Genomic DNA, 15843 nt, shown 5'->3' with positions numbered 1-15843 from the left:
GCACTGTAAGAAAATGAGTTAGTTGCGGAGGATGTGCGACTTTCACAAGTAATAGGTCTGCAACCTTCCATCTACTGGGAACCACATACCCTGTTTACCACTTTATTCTGTCAAGTTAGTGAGGCACAGCAGTGCATTTTCCACTCACTGGAGGTGCTGTTGGCTAGCAGCCCAGTTCGCAGGCACATAACAAATAACGCCCAATAAATCATTGTCCACTCAGTGCTTTTTCTCATAAAAAGAAAAGTAATTTATTACAGACACACTACGCAGTACTAAATATTAGTTGATACATATATACATGATGACTCGTGCCTGACAATTTACACTACTAGTGAGCCCTGAACCCAATAACCACAACACCCCCACATACAAGGGAGTTTATATATCAGAAGGCATTCCTACTGACTTTGTCAGGGTGTCACCACCTTAATAAAATGATTATGCCATTATACCCCAATGCAATACTATTGGAAGCATTAAAGATGGTACCTTCATACACTTATATCCATTTGGGAAAGTAATAACCCACTTTTAATTATTAAAAAAAAACATTTCATTGACTTACATTAAAATCTATAATGATTATTTGTTAAATTTACTGTTGTTAATAAAGCATTTCCATGTTTCATAAACTGTGATCATGTCTTCTTTCTTCTGAATTTAATATTTTGCAGCTCAATTTTAGGACCCATCAACAAAGGTCTCTGTTCTCTAAAGTCTTGAAGCGAAAGCCCAAGCTCTAGGTGTGTTTAAAAACTATGGCGGGGTTTCCCGGGATCATTAATTTTCTAAACCAAGAGAGGTAGGGTGGTATCAAGAAACTTTATGGGAGGGCGGCATTCGTGTGGGAGATGCTGCACCCCTGGCAGCCACAAAAACTTTGGTTAAGAGGTTGGTGGTGCCCCTGCCCTTCCTGGGACACCAGAGAGCAAAAGAAATGCACATTTTCTGAGTGCTGCAAAGGATTCGGGGGCTCCTTAGCCCTGGGGCATACATAGTTTATTAGGAGCTTCACGCCTTCTTTGGTAAAACAATCCCATGCGGCCCAAGGCACCCCACAGCCTGCAGAGCACTGAAGATCGGTCACAAGACCGGCTTTTGCATTCGTTCTTACAACGCAGTCCATTTTGGCAGGAAGATCAGCCCAGATATATTACCACCCTCCTCCCACAAACACAAGCATAGAGTGGTGGAATGAACACCCAGCTAAGATTGGTTTCTTCAGGCCTTGCGGTCTCTAAATTTGTATTTTCCCTTGGGAGCTTGATTTCTTTTTGCACTTAAGCTCCATGCTCAGAATCTGTCCTCTGTCCAGTGCATGGGCTTGTCCTCTCCCTGGGTCCATGTTCCAGTAGCACCCTGTTGCCTTCATGGATGAGTACTTTGTCTGCCTGCACTCTTGAGTACCCATAGCCTTCCTGGCCACTTGTAAAGCACATGTGTGAAGGCAGAAGTTGCAGACAGCTCTCTGATGAGGGTTACGTCATCAGATGTTTCATGGGATCCCTTTTCCTCCAGAGTCCACCTGCAGGTCCATCTCCCTACTGTCCTTCAGAGGGTGCTCTGACACCCCAAATATGGGTATTGTCTTCTTCAGAGTCCTGTGTAATCCACCTTCTTTCTTTCTTACCTCTGTGCAGAGTTCTTAAAGTGGGGCGGAGGGTTCCACGAGGTAGGGTTCTCTGTCCAATCCTGGGTGGTGGATTATCATTCCACCCCTGTCCCAACTCTCCTGCACAGCATATGGGATATTTCAAAATGGTGACTTGAGGTGGCATGTTGAAAGATCTTGTGTGAGAAACTAAGCCCTGCCCCCAAACTACCACGGCTGCATCTTCCCTCCCTTTCAAAACTTTAAAGAGGAGCCCTCCTGTGATTGGCTCAAGAGGTCTGGCTGTCTTTTTTTGTTTCTGTGTGACTGTGCCTTCTCAGTCCAGAGTGAGTGTGAAAGGTAATTATCACATTCAGACTCCATCCCCACCCTTTCCTTTCCTAGGAGCAGGTCCAAGCTCCAGCAAATGGCACTAATCTGTGGGGAGATCTTTGATCCACATCCTGGCCAGCAGAATAAATAACTTGACCCACCAAGAGGTAAAAAAAAAAAAGCCCAGAATGAAATAATGAGCTGAGCCAAAGAAATATGACCGTGCCAAAAGGAGTGCAGATATGACAAAAGTAGCATTGAATCTGTACTCTGAGTCCATTTTTACCATATTATCAGTGTGTCACACTTGTCGTTAGGCCTATCCATGGCAAAACTGCACTTTGGTGCAGATTACACTTGTAATGTATTTTAAAAGGCGCAATCTTAGATAAACACCTCAGGTTTACACTATGACTGTTCACTTAGAATGTTAGGTTTTCTAGTACATTTTACTTTATATGTAAAGGAGCAAGGCATGTTTGCTATTATTTATTGTCTGTTTCTTTTCTTCTCTAGGTGTTATTTCCTACACAGAGTATCTCTTTCTTCTATGCATCTTAACAAGTACGTATTCTGTGCACCTGTGGTGTGAACATATCAACAGTCAAATGCTAAGATGAATACATGCAAGTATAGTTTTAGAATTCTATAAATAACAAAGGAAGATTATTCATTGCATCAAATAAATGTAAAGTATAAACACAAAAAACAGCACAATAGTATAGGACATTGTAGTAATTATATTAAATTCTATTACATTATAAAAATACATTTCATGCAGGACTCTGTGTTCTCTGTGTTATTCATAAATTACATAGTATTGCTAGTACAAAAGTGGGGCAAAAGCATCTACTTTCATATTTTGTGGAAAGTGAACATTAACCATGATTTTCTACTCTGCACCCGATGGTGTGATTGTATTCTGATGCAATGTTGTCCCATTGAACTAACATTATTTTGGACAAGATTTAGGTGGTCATTCTGACCTTGGTGGTATTTGACCACCAGGGCTGCGGTGGCGGTCTCACTGCCGACGGGCCAGTGGTGAAGAACACCACATTACAAGTGTGGCGGTTTGGCCTGTGCAAACTGCCACTTACCCATTCCTACCGCCAGGGCGGTTGTACCCGCTGGGCCAGGCCAGAGATGAGCATCTCCGAACCGATGGTCCACTCTATACCGCCGGCGACATAACAAGGCCCCTTTCCGCCAGGGAGTTCATGGTGGTTTGCATTCTTGTCACCGGTAGATGACTCCCCCCACCCCCCATCTACCCAAGAGCCCTCCACCCCCTTCCCTTACAACATTCCCATTCCCCACCTCCCCGAGCCCCCTAGTAACCTTCCCACCCCTGCTCCATTAGTGAAAACCCTCACCCCCGCTCCCAGTAGTGACCCCCCGATCCTAATACTTACCCACCACACCCCCTGCATACACACACATCCACACGCACCCACACCCTGACACTCACACTGACACCACCCTAACACTGATGCGCACACACACACACACAACACCCCGCAAATCCATACACGTGCACCACTACCCAGCATTCACATTCACCCTCACACGCATCACCACATTTACACACAGACACATGCACGCACACACTCCCCCCCCCCCCCCCAATTAATGACTTGCATACACACACATCCATTCACACACCCCACCCCCCTTGCAGAGGACATTTTACCTCATCTGATGAGATGCTCCTCCCTGAGGGGTCAGAGCCCGATGGTCCCACTGCCGGCAGCGAACTGGCATCAGGACACCACCAGGCCATATTATAGGTTGTGGAGTCCTTATGGCGAGGCGGGCCAGCAGTGGAACCGCCTCTGACCACCAGCAGGACTACTGGAGGGTTTCCACCCAAATTGTGGTGGAACTCCTTCAGCACTCGTAATATGTCAGTCAGAAGACCGCCAGCACTGGCGATCTGCTGGCACCCATGGCTTCAGCGGTCTAAGGAAAAGACTGCTGAAGTCTGAATGACCACCTGAGTGTTTGGAGGACAAGCTACTTTGTCACAAATGTGTGAGTACTCATTCCCACCAAACGCTCAGTCCTCTCACCTCATTTAGAGATGGACAGACCTTAAGTTTTTGATCAACGGAACCCATGTTGCTGTGACAACAGAAGCTTCCTCCAACTGTCCTACGGGGTAGGGGCCTTTGGAGGAAGGACAATACCCAGCCTGTCCTATTTAGGGTGGAGGGTGTAATTCCTTTTTTCCCTTATCACCCCAGGAACAGCAAATAAAAATAAACCCCCCATTACGAAAAAACCCTCAGAGGAAACTTCCCGGGTGTGGGGGGTCCTTACTTTATTTTTATGTTTCAAAAACAAATTCCCTATTTGGCAATTTGTTTCTGGAAAAAAAAAATCAAGTTTGAGCAGCCATTAAAACAGACAGCAGCTGTCCAACAAATGTTTTGTTCATTGACGTTAACTGCTGTGATGGTGGTTACGTTCATTGTACAGAGATAACCACTGCCCCCGTGGTCATCTTTAAATTTGATAGACAGTAATCCATCAGGATAGTACGTTCTGTCTGTCACGTTCGTATTCAGGCCCTTTGTCAAAAGAGATAGAACAATGCTCTTGGTTACCTCACTTGAATTTCTTCTCTGACATCGTGTAGCACTGGGCTTTTGCTCATGTAGGGCCCAGTTCACAAAGAGCCTCCGCAGTCATAGTGGAGTCTCCGCACTCTTAGCGGAATCTCCACACTGCAGTTTGTTATTGCGTAGATTCTGCCACAAATTCGGAGACTCCGCAACCACTGCAGAGGCTCTTTGTAAATTGGGCCCTTTGGGTTTTTAGATTGTGATCTATTGCTTGGTTGTACTTGCAGTCCAGTGATGCTTAGCCTAATCGATGGCATAATCATGCTATTCCAAACATTTTGAGAATACAACAAAAGCTGCCAAGTTGACATTTTGAAAGGGCTGTGCCTTTCGTTCTTGTCAGGTGTTCCCTCATTTTTCGGTAGAAGATTGCAAAGTAGCAAAGTCACGATTCAAAATATTTGCATCACTAAAGTTTGAATGTGCAGGCCCAGTCAACTCCACTCCTGCCTCAGTAAGAAATTTGAGACCAGGAGTGAGTGTAGTAACAAACTTCCAGTGAGTGAGCTGCAGCTAACAATTTAGTTTTCTGTACGTACTTTGTGCTGCTGCTTTTATTTCCAGCGCATAGCAGTCCACCTGCAGATTATGCCTGCTACTTTGTTCCTTCTGTGTAAGGTATTGTTGCACTGGTTTCTATTCTAACGAGACTTCTCTGTAGCGGAGGGGAGTTTACCAGCCGGCATATTGCAATTTGGTTCAAGTTTTCGGGGTCCACATTACGCTCAAATGGGCACATGATCCAAAATGGAGATCTTTTATGTTTACGCTTTTGCTTCTTGTGCAACAGGGAATAAAACCAACTCTATTTGCTGCTAAATTAAGATTTGACTAGTGCAATTATTGGGGAAACTAATTCCATACTGTGTGTGCTGTTTAAATAATAAGTAGGGAGGTTGACATACACATTTCACTTTTTAAATGTGAAAGACTATATTAAGTTTGGGGCCGTATACTGTTTAGATATCTTGCTAGAATATAAGCCACAAAACAGTGCAAGGCCAGTAACTCCTTTTTTTTATCACAGACCAGAATTTAATTGTCAAATTATTTGCAAGGGATAGATGCAGCACACATTTTGTAAACGGTTTCACCTTTTTGGACTGGTATAAAACATGTTTGCTGATTTCCTTATTAAAAAACATGTTTGCTGAATTTCTCATAAAGCAAGCAGCAAAATGTGACAAAATGGGTTTGCTCTTTCTTTTGCACCAGTGTAAAGTTTTACGAAATAAGACCCTAGTTACTTCATTCTCGAGCGTTATGGCATATTCTATAAATAATTACGGGTAAAAGTAGTTGAAGTGAACGTTTTCTGTTACATCACTCTCCTGCGTTCAACACAATGCTTGACACTACGTCTAAGAGACATGTCGAAGTTAGGCGCCTAATATGTTGCATATTTACGTTCCAATCTCTTGATTCGCTCCCCAGAAGGACCCCAGCTCTTCGCTTGAGTTGAAACGGAGTGTTTCAAGTGAGCCAGAATGAATGCCTTGCGTGGAATCCTTGTTCACATTTTTCTGCCTCCCCCGCCTCCTTCCTTCCACTGTAACTGATACCGCTTCAATCTCTCCTGTATTCCTTTTAGAACCCCACGCCGGCTTCAAGATAGCATTCAACATGTTCGATACCGACGGCAATCAGATGGTGGACAAGAAGGAGTTCCTAGTGGTATGTGGATTGCTACATTTTGTCAGGTCTGGACCACTGTTCGTTCTCGCGCTTGGCTCTGAGTATTTCCACGTCACCTTACTGTCTGCATAGGCACTGCTGCCAGGCGAGAGAGGTGCAAGCGTAACGCTCACTGAGTCTTCGCTTCGCTCAATAGTATGATGTTTGATTTTCAGAGTCCAGGTCAATGAATTTACATGTTTACAGAAGGTGTCTAAGCCGAGTTTATCACTCTTGATGCTGTTTACCGATGCTCTCAAATTACCTTATCCATCACTTAAAATGTGTGCTCGTTAACGCTCCTGTGCTTGAGCGATAGCAGTGGCATTGTAGGTCGCCGACTGTGCACACGGGTTCAGAGGAAGGCAGATGCCAATTTGAGCTTTAAAATTCATCAAAATAGAACTGTAGTAACATGGGACTTGAACAATACCACTATCAAGGCTGTTGAAAAGGCCAAATAAAAGGATCCACACGACAATTTAGTTTAGTGCTGTGATTCCAAAACCTAAATCCAGACTCTTGCAACTTCTTATTTTACTCTACCGCTTTCTTCTTTGTCTTTCCTTATACATGTGTTTTTATCAGTTTTCCAAAAATCATTGTTTCTCCGCGAGTGTAGTGATTATTTTATATTCATCCTTGGGGAGTTTTTACCGAATGTTTGATTTGTTAATGAAGGAGAACTGAGATATGAAAACCGTTCCAAATAACACAAAATCGTGATTTTGCATTTCATCTAGTTGCTTTTTAGGACAAGTGTAGTATTTTTGTTAGTTTTTTTTTTTAAATACTTGAGGAATTTATAATCTGCCTGCCTTTGCCAATCTGTTAGACTTTGTAGATTATTCAATTGCTATCCAGGGACCCCATATGATATGAAAGTTGCGCTTTACAAAACCCCAGTATAGATCGATAGATAGATATAATTACCGGAGGGTGGACCTTAACTGAAAGTGGACATTAGATTAGTTTCATACTGATGATGGTGCTTTTTATGATGACCAGAAAACATTGCTTGCAGGCGCTGTAACAGGCAAACATAGTGGTTTTTTTGTATTATTATTTTTTGTGTAGTGGGTATTTTCATTTTAAATTTGATGCACTGTCTTTGACAACTTCGGTGATGATGTAGCATTTTAGAAATAGATAATGCCATTTAAACATTGAACTTGGTATTTGCTACTAAGTCATTCACTTATGGCTACTCAAATTTCCCTATCCTTTGCCACTCCATTCTTTACACTGTTTCTTTTCTTCACACTTTTTCTTTTCTTCACACTTTATGAAACTCTCACATGGGATTTAGAAACTAATATGTTATGTTATTCTGCAGTGTGGTTGTTCCCCATGATTAGCTAGACTTTCCCACTTACTAATAAAGGCTTTAACCTGTCATGGATTCATTCAATCTTCATAACCCCTTGTCTGAGCAAAGCCCCAAATCAATTGTCGTTCCTGGAGTTGTTGAACACACCCCACAATTTAGTGATGAGCCCTACCTTGATGGCATCAGCCTGTCCTCACTTCTTATTAGATGCTGCGAAGGGGCCTCATCAAACTTGGGTGGAAACCTATTTTCACTGTCTCTGAACGGTTCATTTTGAGTCCAGATTGTGAAATAGCTTTGTAGCTATTGTGTGACATGCCTCCAGATTTTTGCCTTAACTGTTTTTGCTGACTGTAGATTTATGTGCACTTTACCTCTGCTAACCAGAGGTAAAGTCCCTGTGCTCTTCCTTCCAACATGATGAAATTAGCATACTGCTAATTGGTATATTTAATTTATGAATGAGTCCCTAGTACATGGTACAAAATGTACCCAGGTAGCTGTAAGTTAAATGTTACAAGTGGATTGCAGAATCTATTGTGCCATCCACTACAATGAAAGTGTAAAACATGGTGTCAGGCCTACCTTTGAAACCTGCTTGTGGCAGTTTAAACTGCATTGGTCCTGTCAAAATAAACCTTTTTGACAGGTCAAAACCTACCTAATAAATATTATTGTCACCCCTATGTAAGCTTATAGTCCACAAGGCAGGGCACATGTTATTTATAACTAGGAGATATAGAGATTTAAAGTTGACATGTCTTTGCAGTCACTAGCACCTGAAAGCTACTTAACACTGTGGTAGGTCTAGCTATCCTATGTAGATAATCAGTACAGATTACAATTCTAATAATGTATTTCGGGAATAGCACTAGCTAGAAAAATACAAATAAAAAATCATGTTTAATAGTTATTAAAAATGTAATTGAATTTAATGGTGAATTTGGGTTTTTAATGCATTTTAAGGAAAATTAACTTTTAGAAAGTTACCCTTTAGCTGCCTGAAGTTCCCAGAGGCTAAATTTGCATTTGTTTCCTAGTTCTGCCCCGCAATATTTAGCAGTTGAGTGGGTGTGAAAAAGGTGCGAAGTGTCTACTCAGCAGCAAACAGTAAGTTGGCCTGAATAGGCATAGCTGGCTCCTCTGAGCGCGACACAATATGCAGAGTAGGGCTGTAAGCATTCTTTTTAGAATCACCTGTTGGGCAGGAACACATCCAGGAAAGAATGTTGCATGTTGGGTGATAGTTTAGCAGACCATGTTTGGTATTTGGTACTCAACCAAGAAAAAGTCCTGCTGATAGGTCACTTGAACTCCTGTTCAGGCGCTCTTTTCATAGCTACGATTGAGTAACAGCTGTGATGCCTCTTTTAAAAGGAAATCATGTTACATGGTAGGTCCATGGTCACTAGGAACAAAATCAAAGATTGTTACACTTTCAGTTCTACTGTTCAATCAGTCAATCAAGCAATCACTTGTTAAGCGCGCTACTCACCCGTTAGAGTCTCAAAGCGCTGGTGGGTGGTGGGGAGGGTTGCTACTGCTCGAATAGCCAGGTCTTGAGGTGTTTCCTGAAGGTCAGGAGGTCATGGGTCAGACGTAGGTCGACTGGGAGGGAGTTCCAGGTTTTGGTGGCAAGGTGAAAGAAGGATCTGCTCCGGCTGTGGTACGATGGATGCGGGGGAAGGTGGCGAGGGCAAGGTTGGTGGAGCGGAGCTGGCGGGTGGGTGTGTGGAAGCTGAGGCACTCATTGAGGTAGGCAGGGCCTGCGTCGTGGAGAGCTTTGCGGGCGTGGATGAGGAGTTTAAAGGTGATCCTCTTGTTGACGGGGAGCCAGTGTAGGTCTCTGAGGTGGGCTGAGATGTGTTCATTGCGTGGGATGTTGAGGATGAGGCGTGCGGAGGTGTTCTGAATACGTTGAAGTTTCCTCTGGAGCTTGGCCGTTGTACCCACGTAGAGTGCGTTGCCGTAGTCCAGTCTGCTGTTGACAAGGGCATGGGTGACTGTTTTTGCGAAGCATGTGGAGGGTGTTGAAACAGGACGATGAGACGGCGTTGACTTGCTGGGTCATGGTGAGCGATGAGTCTAGGATTAAACCAAGGTTGCATGCGTGGGTGGTGGGAGTTGGTGCGGTTCCCAGGGTGGCTGGCCACCGGAGTCATCCCATGCGGAGCGGTTAGAGCCGAGGATGAGGATCTCAGTCTTGTCCGAGTTCAGTTTGAGGTGGCTCATCTCCATCCAGTTGGCAATGGCATGCTGTCTGTTGTGGAGATTGATCTTAGCGGTGGCGGGGACTTGGTGAGTGAGAGGATCAGCTGGGTGTCGTCTGCGTAGGAGACGATGTTGAGGCCGTGAGATCGGATGATGTTGGCGAGCGGTGCCATGTAGAAGGTGCGTGTGAAAAGGGTTGGGCTGAGAGAGGATCCTTGAGGGACGCCGCAGATGGTCTTGGTGGCTCTAGACAGGAACAGGGGGAGGCAGACTCTCTGAGTTCTACCGGAGAGGAAGGGTGTGATCCAGTCCAGGGCCTTGTGGTGGATCCCGGCGTCATAGAGGCGTGCGCAGAGGGTGTGGTGACAGACGGTGTTGAAGGCTGCCGAGAGGTCAAGGAGGATGAGGGCAGCAGTTTCACCTTTGTCGAGCATGATCCTGATGTCATAGGTTGCAGCGATGAGAGCGGTCTTGGTGCTGTGGTTCTTGTGGAAGCTGGATTGGGAGATGTCTAGCGTGCTGTTGTCCTCCAGGAAGTGGGTCAGTTGGCTGTTGACTATCTTCTCAACGACCTTCACTGGGAAGGGAAGGAGGGAGATGGGCTGGTAGTTCTTGAGGTCTTTGGGGTCTGCCTTGGGTTTTTTGAGCAGGGCGTTGACTTCGGCGTGTTTCCAGCTCTCCAGGAAGGTGGCAGTCTCGAAGAAGCTGTTGGTGATAGCACGGAGATGGGGGGCAATGATTCGGCTGGCTTTGTTGAAGACATGGTTGGGGCAGGGGTCGGAGGATGATCCAGAATAGATGATGCTCATGATCTTGGCGGTGTCCTCATCGTTGGTTTGGGTCCAGGTGCTCAGGAGGTTGGTGTGGCTGGGTGCGTTGGGGTTATAAGTGGCCGCGGCGGTCATGAGGATCAAGGAGGCGAAGCTGCAGTGGATGTCCGTGATCTTGCAGTGAAAAAAGGTGGCAAGGGAGTTGCAGAGGTCTTGTGATTGGGGGTGGTCAATGGAGCAGGACTTGGGGTTGGCCAGTTCTTTGATGATGCTGAAGAGCTCTTTGCTGTTGTGCGCGTTTTTTGTTGATGCGTACTTTGTGGAAGGATCTTTTGGTAGTCCGGATGAGCTGGTGATGCTTGTGGATGGCTGTGTTGAGGGCAGCGTGGTTGCTCTCTGTGTGTTTGTGGCACCACATCTTCTCAATTTTCCGGCACTCCCGCTTGGTGGTCTCCTCTCTTGTCCATGCTGCTCTCACTTACCATAGTGCTATGTCTATGTTCCAAATTAAATTCAAATGCTAATGTTGGTGCTCTGTAAGAAGTCTAACTTTAAAAAAAAGTATTTGTCATTAGTGTAACATAGGATCAAGTGCATAGAGGAAGATGTGAAAACAGTATCAGGTAGAAAGATCAAGACTATGTTGTTCAATAATTGATTTTCAATACAGGGAGTGCAGAATTATTAGGCAAGTTGTATTTTTGAGGATTAATTTTATTATTGAACAACAACCATATTCTCAATGAACCCAAAAAACTCATTAATATCCAAGCTGAATATTTTTGGAAGTAGTTTTTAGTTTGTTTTTAGTTTTAGCTATGTTAGGGGGATATCTGTGTGTGCAGGTGACTATTACTGTGCATAATTATTAGGCAACTCAACAAAAAAAAATATATACCCATTTCAATTATTTATTATTACCAGTGAAACCAATATAACATCTCAACATTCACAAATATACATTTCTGACATTCAAAAACAAAACAAAAAAAAATCAGTGACCAATATAGCCACCTTTCTTTGCAAGGACACTCAAAAGCCTGCCATCCATGGATTCTGTCAGTGTTTTGATCTGTTCACCATCAACAGTGCGTGCAGCAGCAACCACAGCCTCCCAGACACTGTTCAGAGAGGTGTACTGTTTTCCCTCCTTGTAAATCTCACATTTGATGATGGACCACAGGTTCTCAATGGGGTTCAGATCAGGTGAACAAGGAGGCCGGCCATGTCATTAGATTTCCTTCTTTTATACCCTTTCTTGTCAGCCACGCTGTGGAGTACTTGGACGCGTGTGATGGAGCATTGCCCTGCAGGAAAATCATGTTTTTCTTGAAGGATGCAGACTTCTTCCTGTACCACTGCTTGAAGAAGGTGTCTTCCAAGAACTGGCAGTAGGACTGGGAGTTGAGCTTGACTCCATCCTCAACCCGAAAAGGCCCCACAAGCTCATCTTTGATGATACCAGCCCAAACCAGTACTCCACCTCCACCTTGCTGGCGTCTGAGTCGGACTGGAGCTCTCTGCCCTTTACCAATCCAGCCACGGGCCCATCCATCTGGCCCATCAAGACTCACTCTCATTTCATCAGTCCATAAAACCTTAGAAAAATCAGTCTTGAGATATTTCTTGGCCCAGTCTTGACGTTTCAGCTTGTGTGTCTTGTTCAGTGGTGGGCGTCTTTCAGCCTTTCTTACCTTGGCCATGTCTCTGAGTATTGCACACCTTGTGCTTTTGGGCACTCCAGTGATGTTGCAGCTCTGAAATATGACCAAACTGGTGGCAAGTGGCATCGTGGCAGCTGCACGCTTGACTTTTCTCAGTTCATGGGCAGTTATTTTGCGCCTTGGTTTTTCCACACGCTTCTTGCGACCCTGTTGACTATTTTGAATGAAACGCTTGATTGTTCGATGATCACGCTTCAGAAGCTTTGCAATTTTAAGAGTGCTGCATCCCTCTGCAATATATCTCACTATTTTTGACTTTTCTGAGCCTGTCAAGTCCTTCTTTTGACCCATTTTGCCAAAGGAAAGGAAGTTGCCTAATAATTATGCACACCTGATATAGGGTGTTGATGTCATTAGACCACACCCCTTCTCATTACAGAGATGCACATCACCTAATATGCTTAATTGGTAGTAGGCTTTCGAGCCTATACAGCTTGGAGTAAGACAACATGCATAAAGAGGATGATGTGATCAAAATACTCATTTGCCTAATAATTCTGCACTCCCTGTAGAACGTTCAAATGTTAGGTGTCTCGCAAACACAGAAAACAAAGAATAGTTTTTTTTTTATAGTTTGGTGTTGCAGTACGAGTAGATATTGTTGATGGCAAACAACAATGAATGTGCGAAAAGTAAAATCAAGATATCATTCATGTTTTAAAGTGAATATCCAGTCAGCAAAATCGTAATACATACTTAACATATATTTAACATTTTCTGGAACAAAAGGTTATCATGCTTCCTTAAAAAGTGGATGTTAGACAATTGTCTGTTGAAACTTTCAGTAAGAACTAACCGTCACTGCTAGTGCCAGACTTCCTTCTCCTTTTTCCCCAGTATGTACTCACACCACCCAGTCCTCAGATTCCCATTGTATGAATAATATTTGCTTGAATCTGCAACGTAGGATGGTTCCACATGAAAAAAGAGTACAGTTTTCAGTTTAGCTTAAGTGCATACTTTCTGGTTCTAGACTCATTGTTTATCCCAAAAAAAAGACAATCCTATGCTTAACATTAATGTAACATTCTTTAACATTCCTGCAATTTGAGTAATTTCATTCCTAAAACCCAACTGCTTATTCTGTGTTCATATTGATGAGTCATCCTTTCTCTAGACAGTTGTTATATGACTCCCATCAGCAGAGGACTAAGAAAGTCTATACATATTTGGAAGGTGTCATACACAGACCTTAGCTTTCATAAAAACTATATCCAAAACTGATATGCAAAGTGTGGACTGTCTGCTCTCTTCTTTCACCTTCTGTAAATCCCCCTTGTCAGGTGACCATCACCAACATTGTCTTGCCTTAGCCCAGCCAATTCATTCACTTATGTATTACAGCTTTCACATCGGTTGAATAGATTTCATCAAGATACATGAGTCTAACTTTTTGCACAATATCATCAGTCATCAAAAAAAGTGATGTTGGAAGATGTTTGGTCTTTGAACACCCTGGCATGGAAGGTGTAATGGTGCCTTCATTGCCTTATAATGGGAATTATCTCAAGCCAAGGTGCCTAAGGGCCCTATTACATGGGTGCACCCGAGGAACTTCACAAGCCTCATGCCACATCCGGTAATGAATAGAGTAGGAACTGTGACCATGTGGGTCTTACGTGCAAGCTGACATGTCTGATACTTTCTGCAGTTCAAAGGGAATTGGCCTAAAGCTCACTGACTCTTTGCAAAAAGTATACCAACACTAAAATTGTTGATATGTGGTAGAATTCACCTAAGTCATCCATACAATCTGTGGGGGCAAAAGAACAAATGCATAGAAATTAAATCTTGTATTGTTTCAACTATCGTATTTTTGCTTAAGAAAGGATTCCCTATGATGGAGAGTACTCAGGGTTCTCTTTTGGGAGCCAATCAAAAATAGAAATTTGACTCAAAGGACTAGCTGCCCAATTTAGAGTTTGGCAGAAAGAACAGGGTATTCTGTTGCAAACGTGATGGACTACTCTGTCTGCCGAACTCTTGGTTCACCTGCCCTATTTAGAATTGCCTAGACCACCAGATTTCCATTGGTGTTGCTCCCTATTGGCTTCATCAATGGAACTCTTGTTCCAACAGTCTGAAGGAGTTCCGGCCATCGGAGTAAGGACATCACACTGCCCGCCCTATTTAGGGATGATACACCGGCAAAAAGATGAAAACAATGACCCCCACCTTCAGAGGGAAAAAACATCTTTGTGTGAAGCTCACTACTTTTTTTCCCAAAACAAACTCCTGGTTTGGGAATTTCTTTGTTAAAAATAAAAAAAAATTGTGGACACTGTCAAACAGAAAGCAGTTGTCTTCCACATTTCTGGTACCTGCAGAGGAAGGAACTGAGATCACCGCTGGACCAGCGGTGGTTTCTAAATTTGGCAGGAGCTAGTCCATCATAGTGGTAGACGTAATGTTCTCCACCATCATGACGGATGACAGGTGGTGGTCAACCACCAAATGCTAAATTAGTCCCAAGGTTTTGGCTCCTTCAGTAGTATTTTCTTCTCATGAAGATTGTCCCCAGGAAAGCCTGTTGTCTCTTTTGTTCCTAACTGTGTTCACAAAAGCAATATCCCAGGCCTTATTTTAAGATTTACTACACAAGAGTAAGTACACATCTAAGGCTTCTCACTTTGTCACTCGGATAGCTAACCAATCTACAAGTAATTGGACCTTTGTGACTGAAGTGGAAGTGAGGAATATTATTACTTGGAGCAGTTTGATACTTTTTGGTACCACTCTCAAATGCTCAGGACATTAAACATCCAAGACCCTGAATTATTATCCTTCATAGATTCTGTCTTTAGGAACTTTCTGGGAATCATTGGCTGACTTATAGGTCCTCAGGGCTATGGCTAGGGAGATTTAGGGGTGATCCATATGGATGGAAGTAACATGGCATCCATGTTACTTTGTATGGTTAGAGATCTGCCCATTCCATGTGTGGATTGTTAGAAATTGGGTATCTTGTCGGCAGAGGTATGCACCCTGTCCAAGTAAGAACCCCAAACCTTTAAGTCACAACACACCTAAATTATCCTGTGCTTACCCTCTATTACCTTGGCACAGAGCAGGTAGGTTCAACTTAAAAGGCAATGTGTAAAGTATTTGTGCAGTAACTCATTGAGTAAGACAGTGAAAACACCACAAAAAGTATTCCACAACAGTTTGAGGAAATAGAGAATATTTATCTGATTAAAAGAAGACCAAAACGTAAAAATCCAATCTGCACAAGTCAAGATATAAATTTTTAAATGTTTAAATGAGTCTCAATCCTTAATCAGTGGTTATGTCCTTTGAACACACAACAACTGGGATGCGAGCAGAGGGGTGGCAGAGGAGGAGATGCATAGAAAAGTAAAGCGATGTGTCAATTTTTCCAGCGCTGCAAAGGCAATTCATTGTTTCTTTCCACGCTGCAAGGCAATGTGTCGGTTTCCTGGAGTGGAGCGTTGGTTCTTCACCACAATGCGGGGATATTTTGACACTCGGGGGCGATGTGTGGAAAATCCAGAACGCGTTGAGAAGAAACAGGCATTGCATTGATCCAGCAGGCAATGCTGTGATTTTTTTTTTTTTTTTT

The 15843-nt window shown here is 43.5% G+C and overlaps 1 protein-coding gene across 6 annotated transcripts in view; it reads left to right on the top strand.

Annotated features, from left to right (window-relative positions):
* MICU3 (mitochondrial calcium uptake family member 3) overlaps positions 1 to 15843 on the top strand; it is a 387135-nt gene that overhangs the window by 126354 nt on the left and 244938 nt on the right. For all 6 annotated transcript variants that reach the window (XM_069200650.1, XM_069200668.1, XM_069200685.1 and 3 more), the window contains exons 5-6: positions 2444 to 2491; positions 6146 to 6228. In XM_069200650.1, the coding sequence (XP_069056751.1) occupies positions 2444 to 2491; positions 6146 to 6228 (131 nt within the window). The remainder of the gene's footprint in view (positions 1 to 2443; positions 2492 to 6145; positions 6229 to 15843) is intronic.

Source organism: Pleurodeles waltl, chromosome 1_2 (assembly GCF_031143425.1).
Source record: "Pleurodeles waltl isolate 20211129_DDA chromosome 1_2, aPleWal1.hap1.20221129, whole genome shotgun sequence".
NCBI lineage: Eukaryota > Metazoa > Chordata > Amphibia > Caudata > Salamandridae > Pleurodeles > Pleurodeles waltl.
Note: the sequence above shows the minus strand (reverse complement) of the source record. Positions and strands in the feature narration are given on the sequence as shown.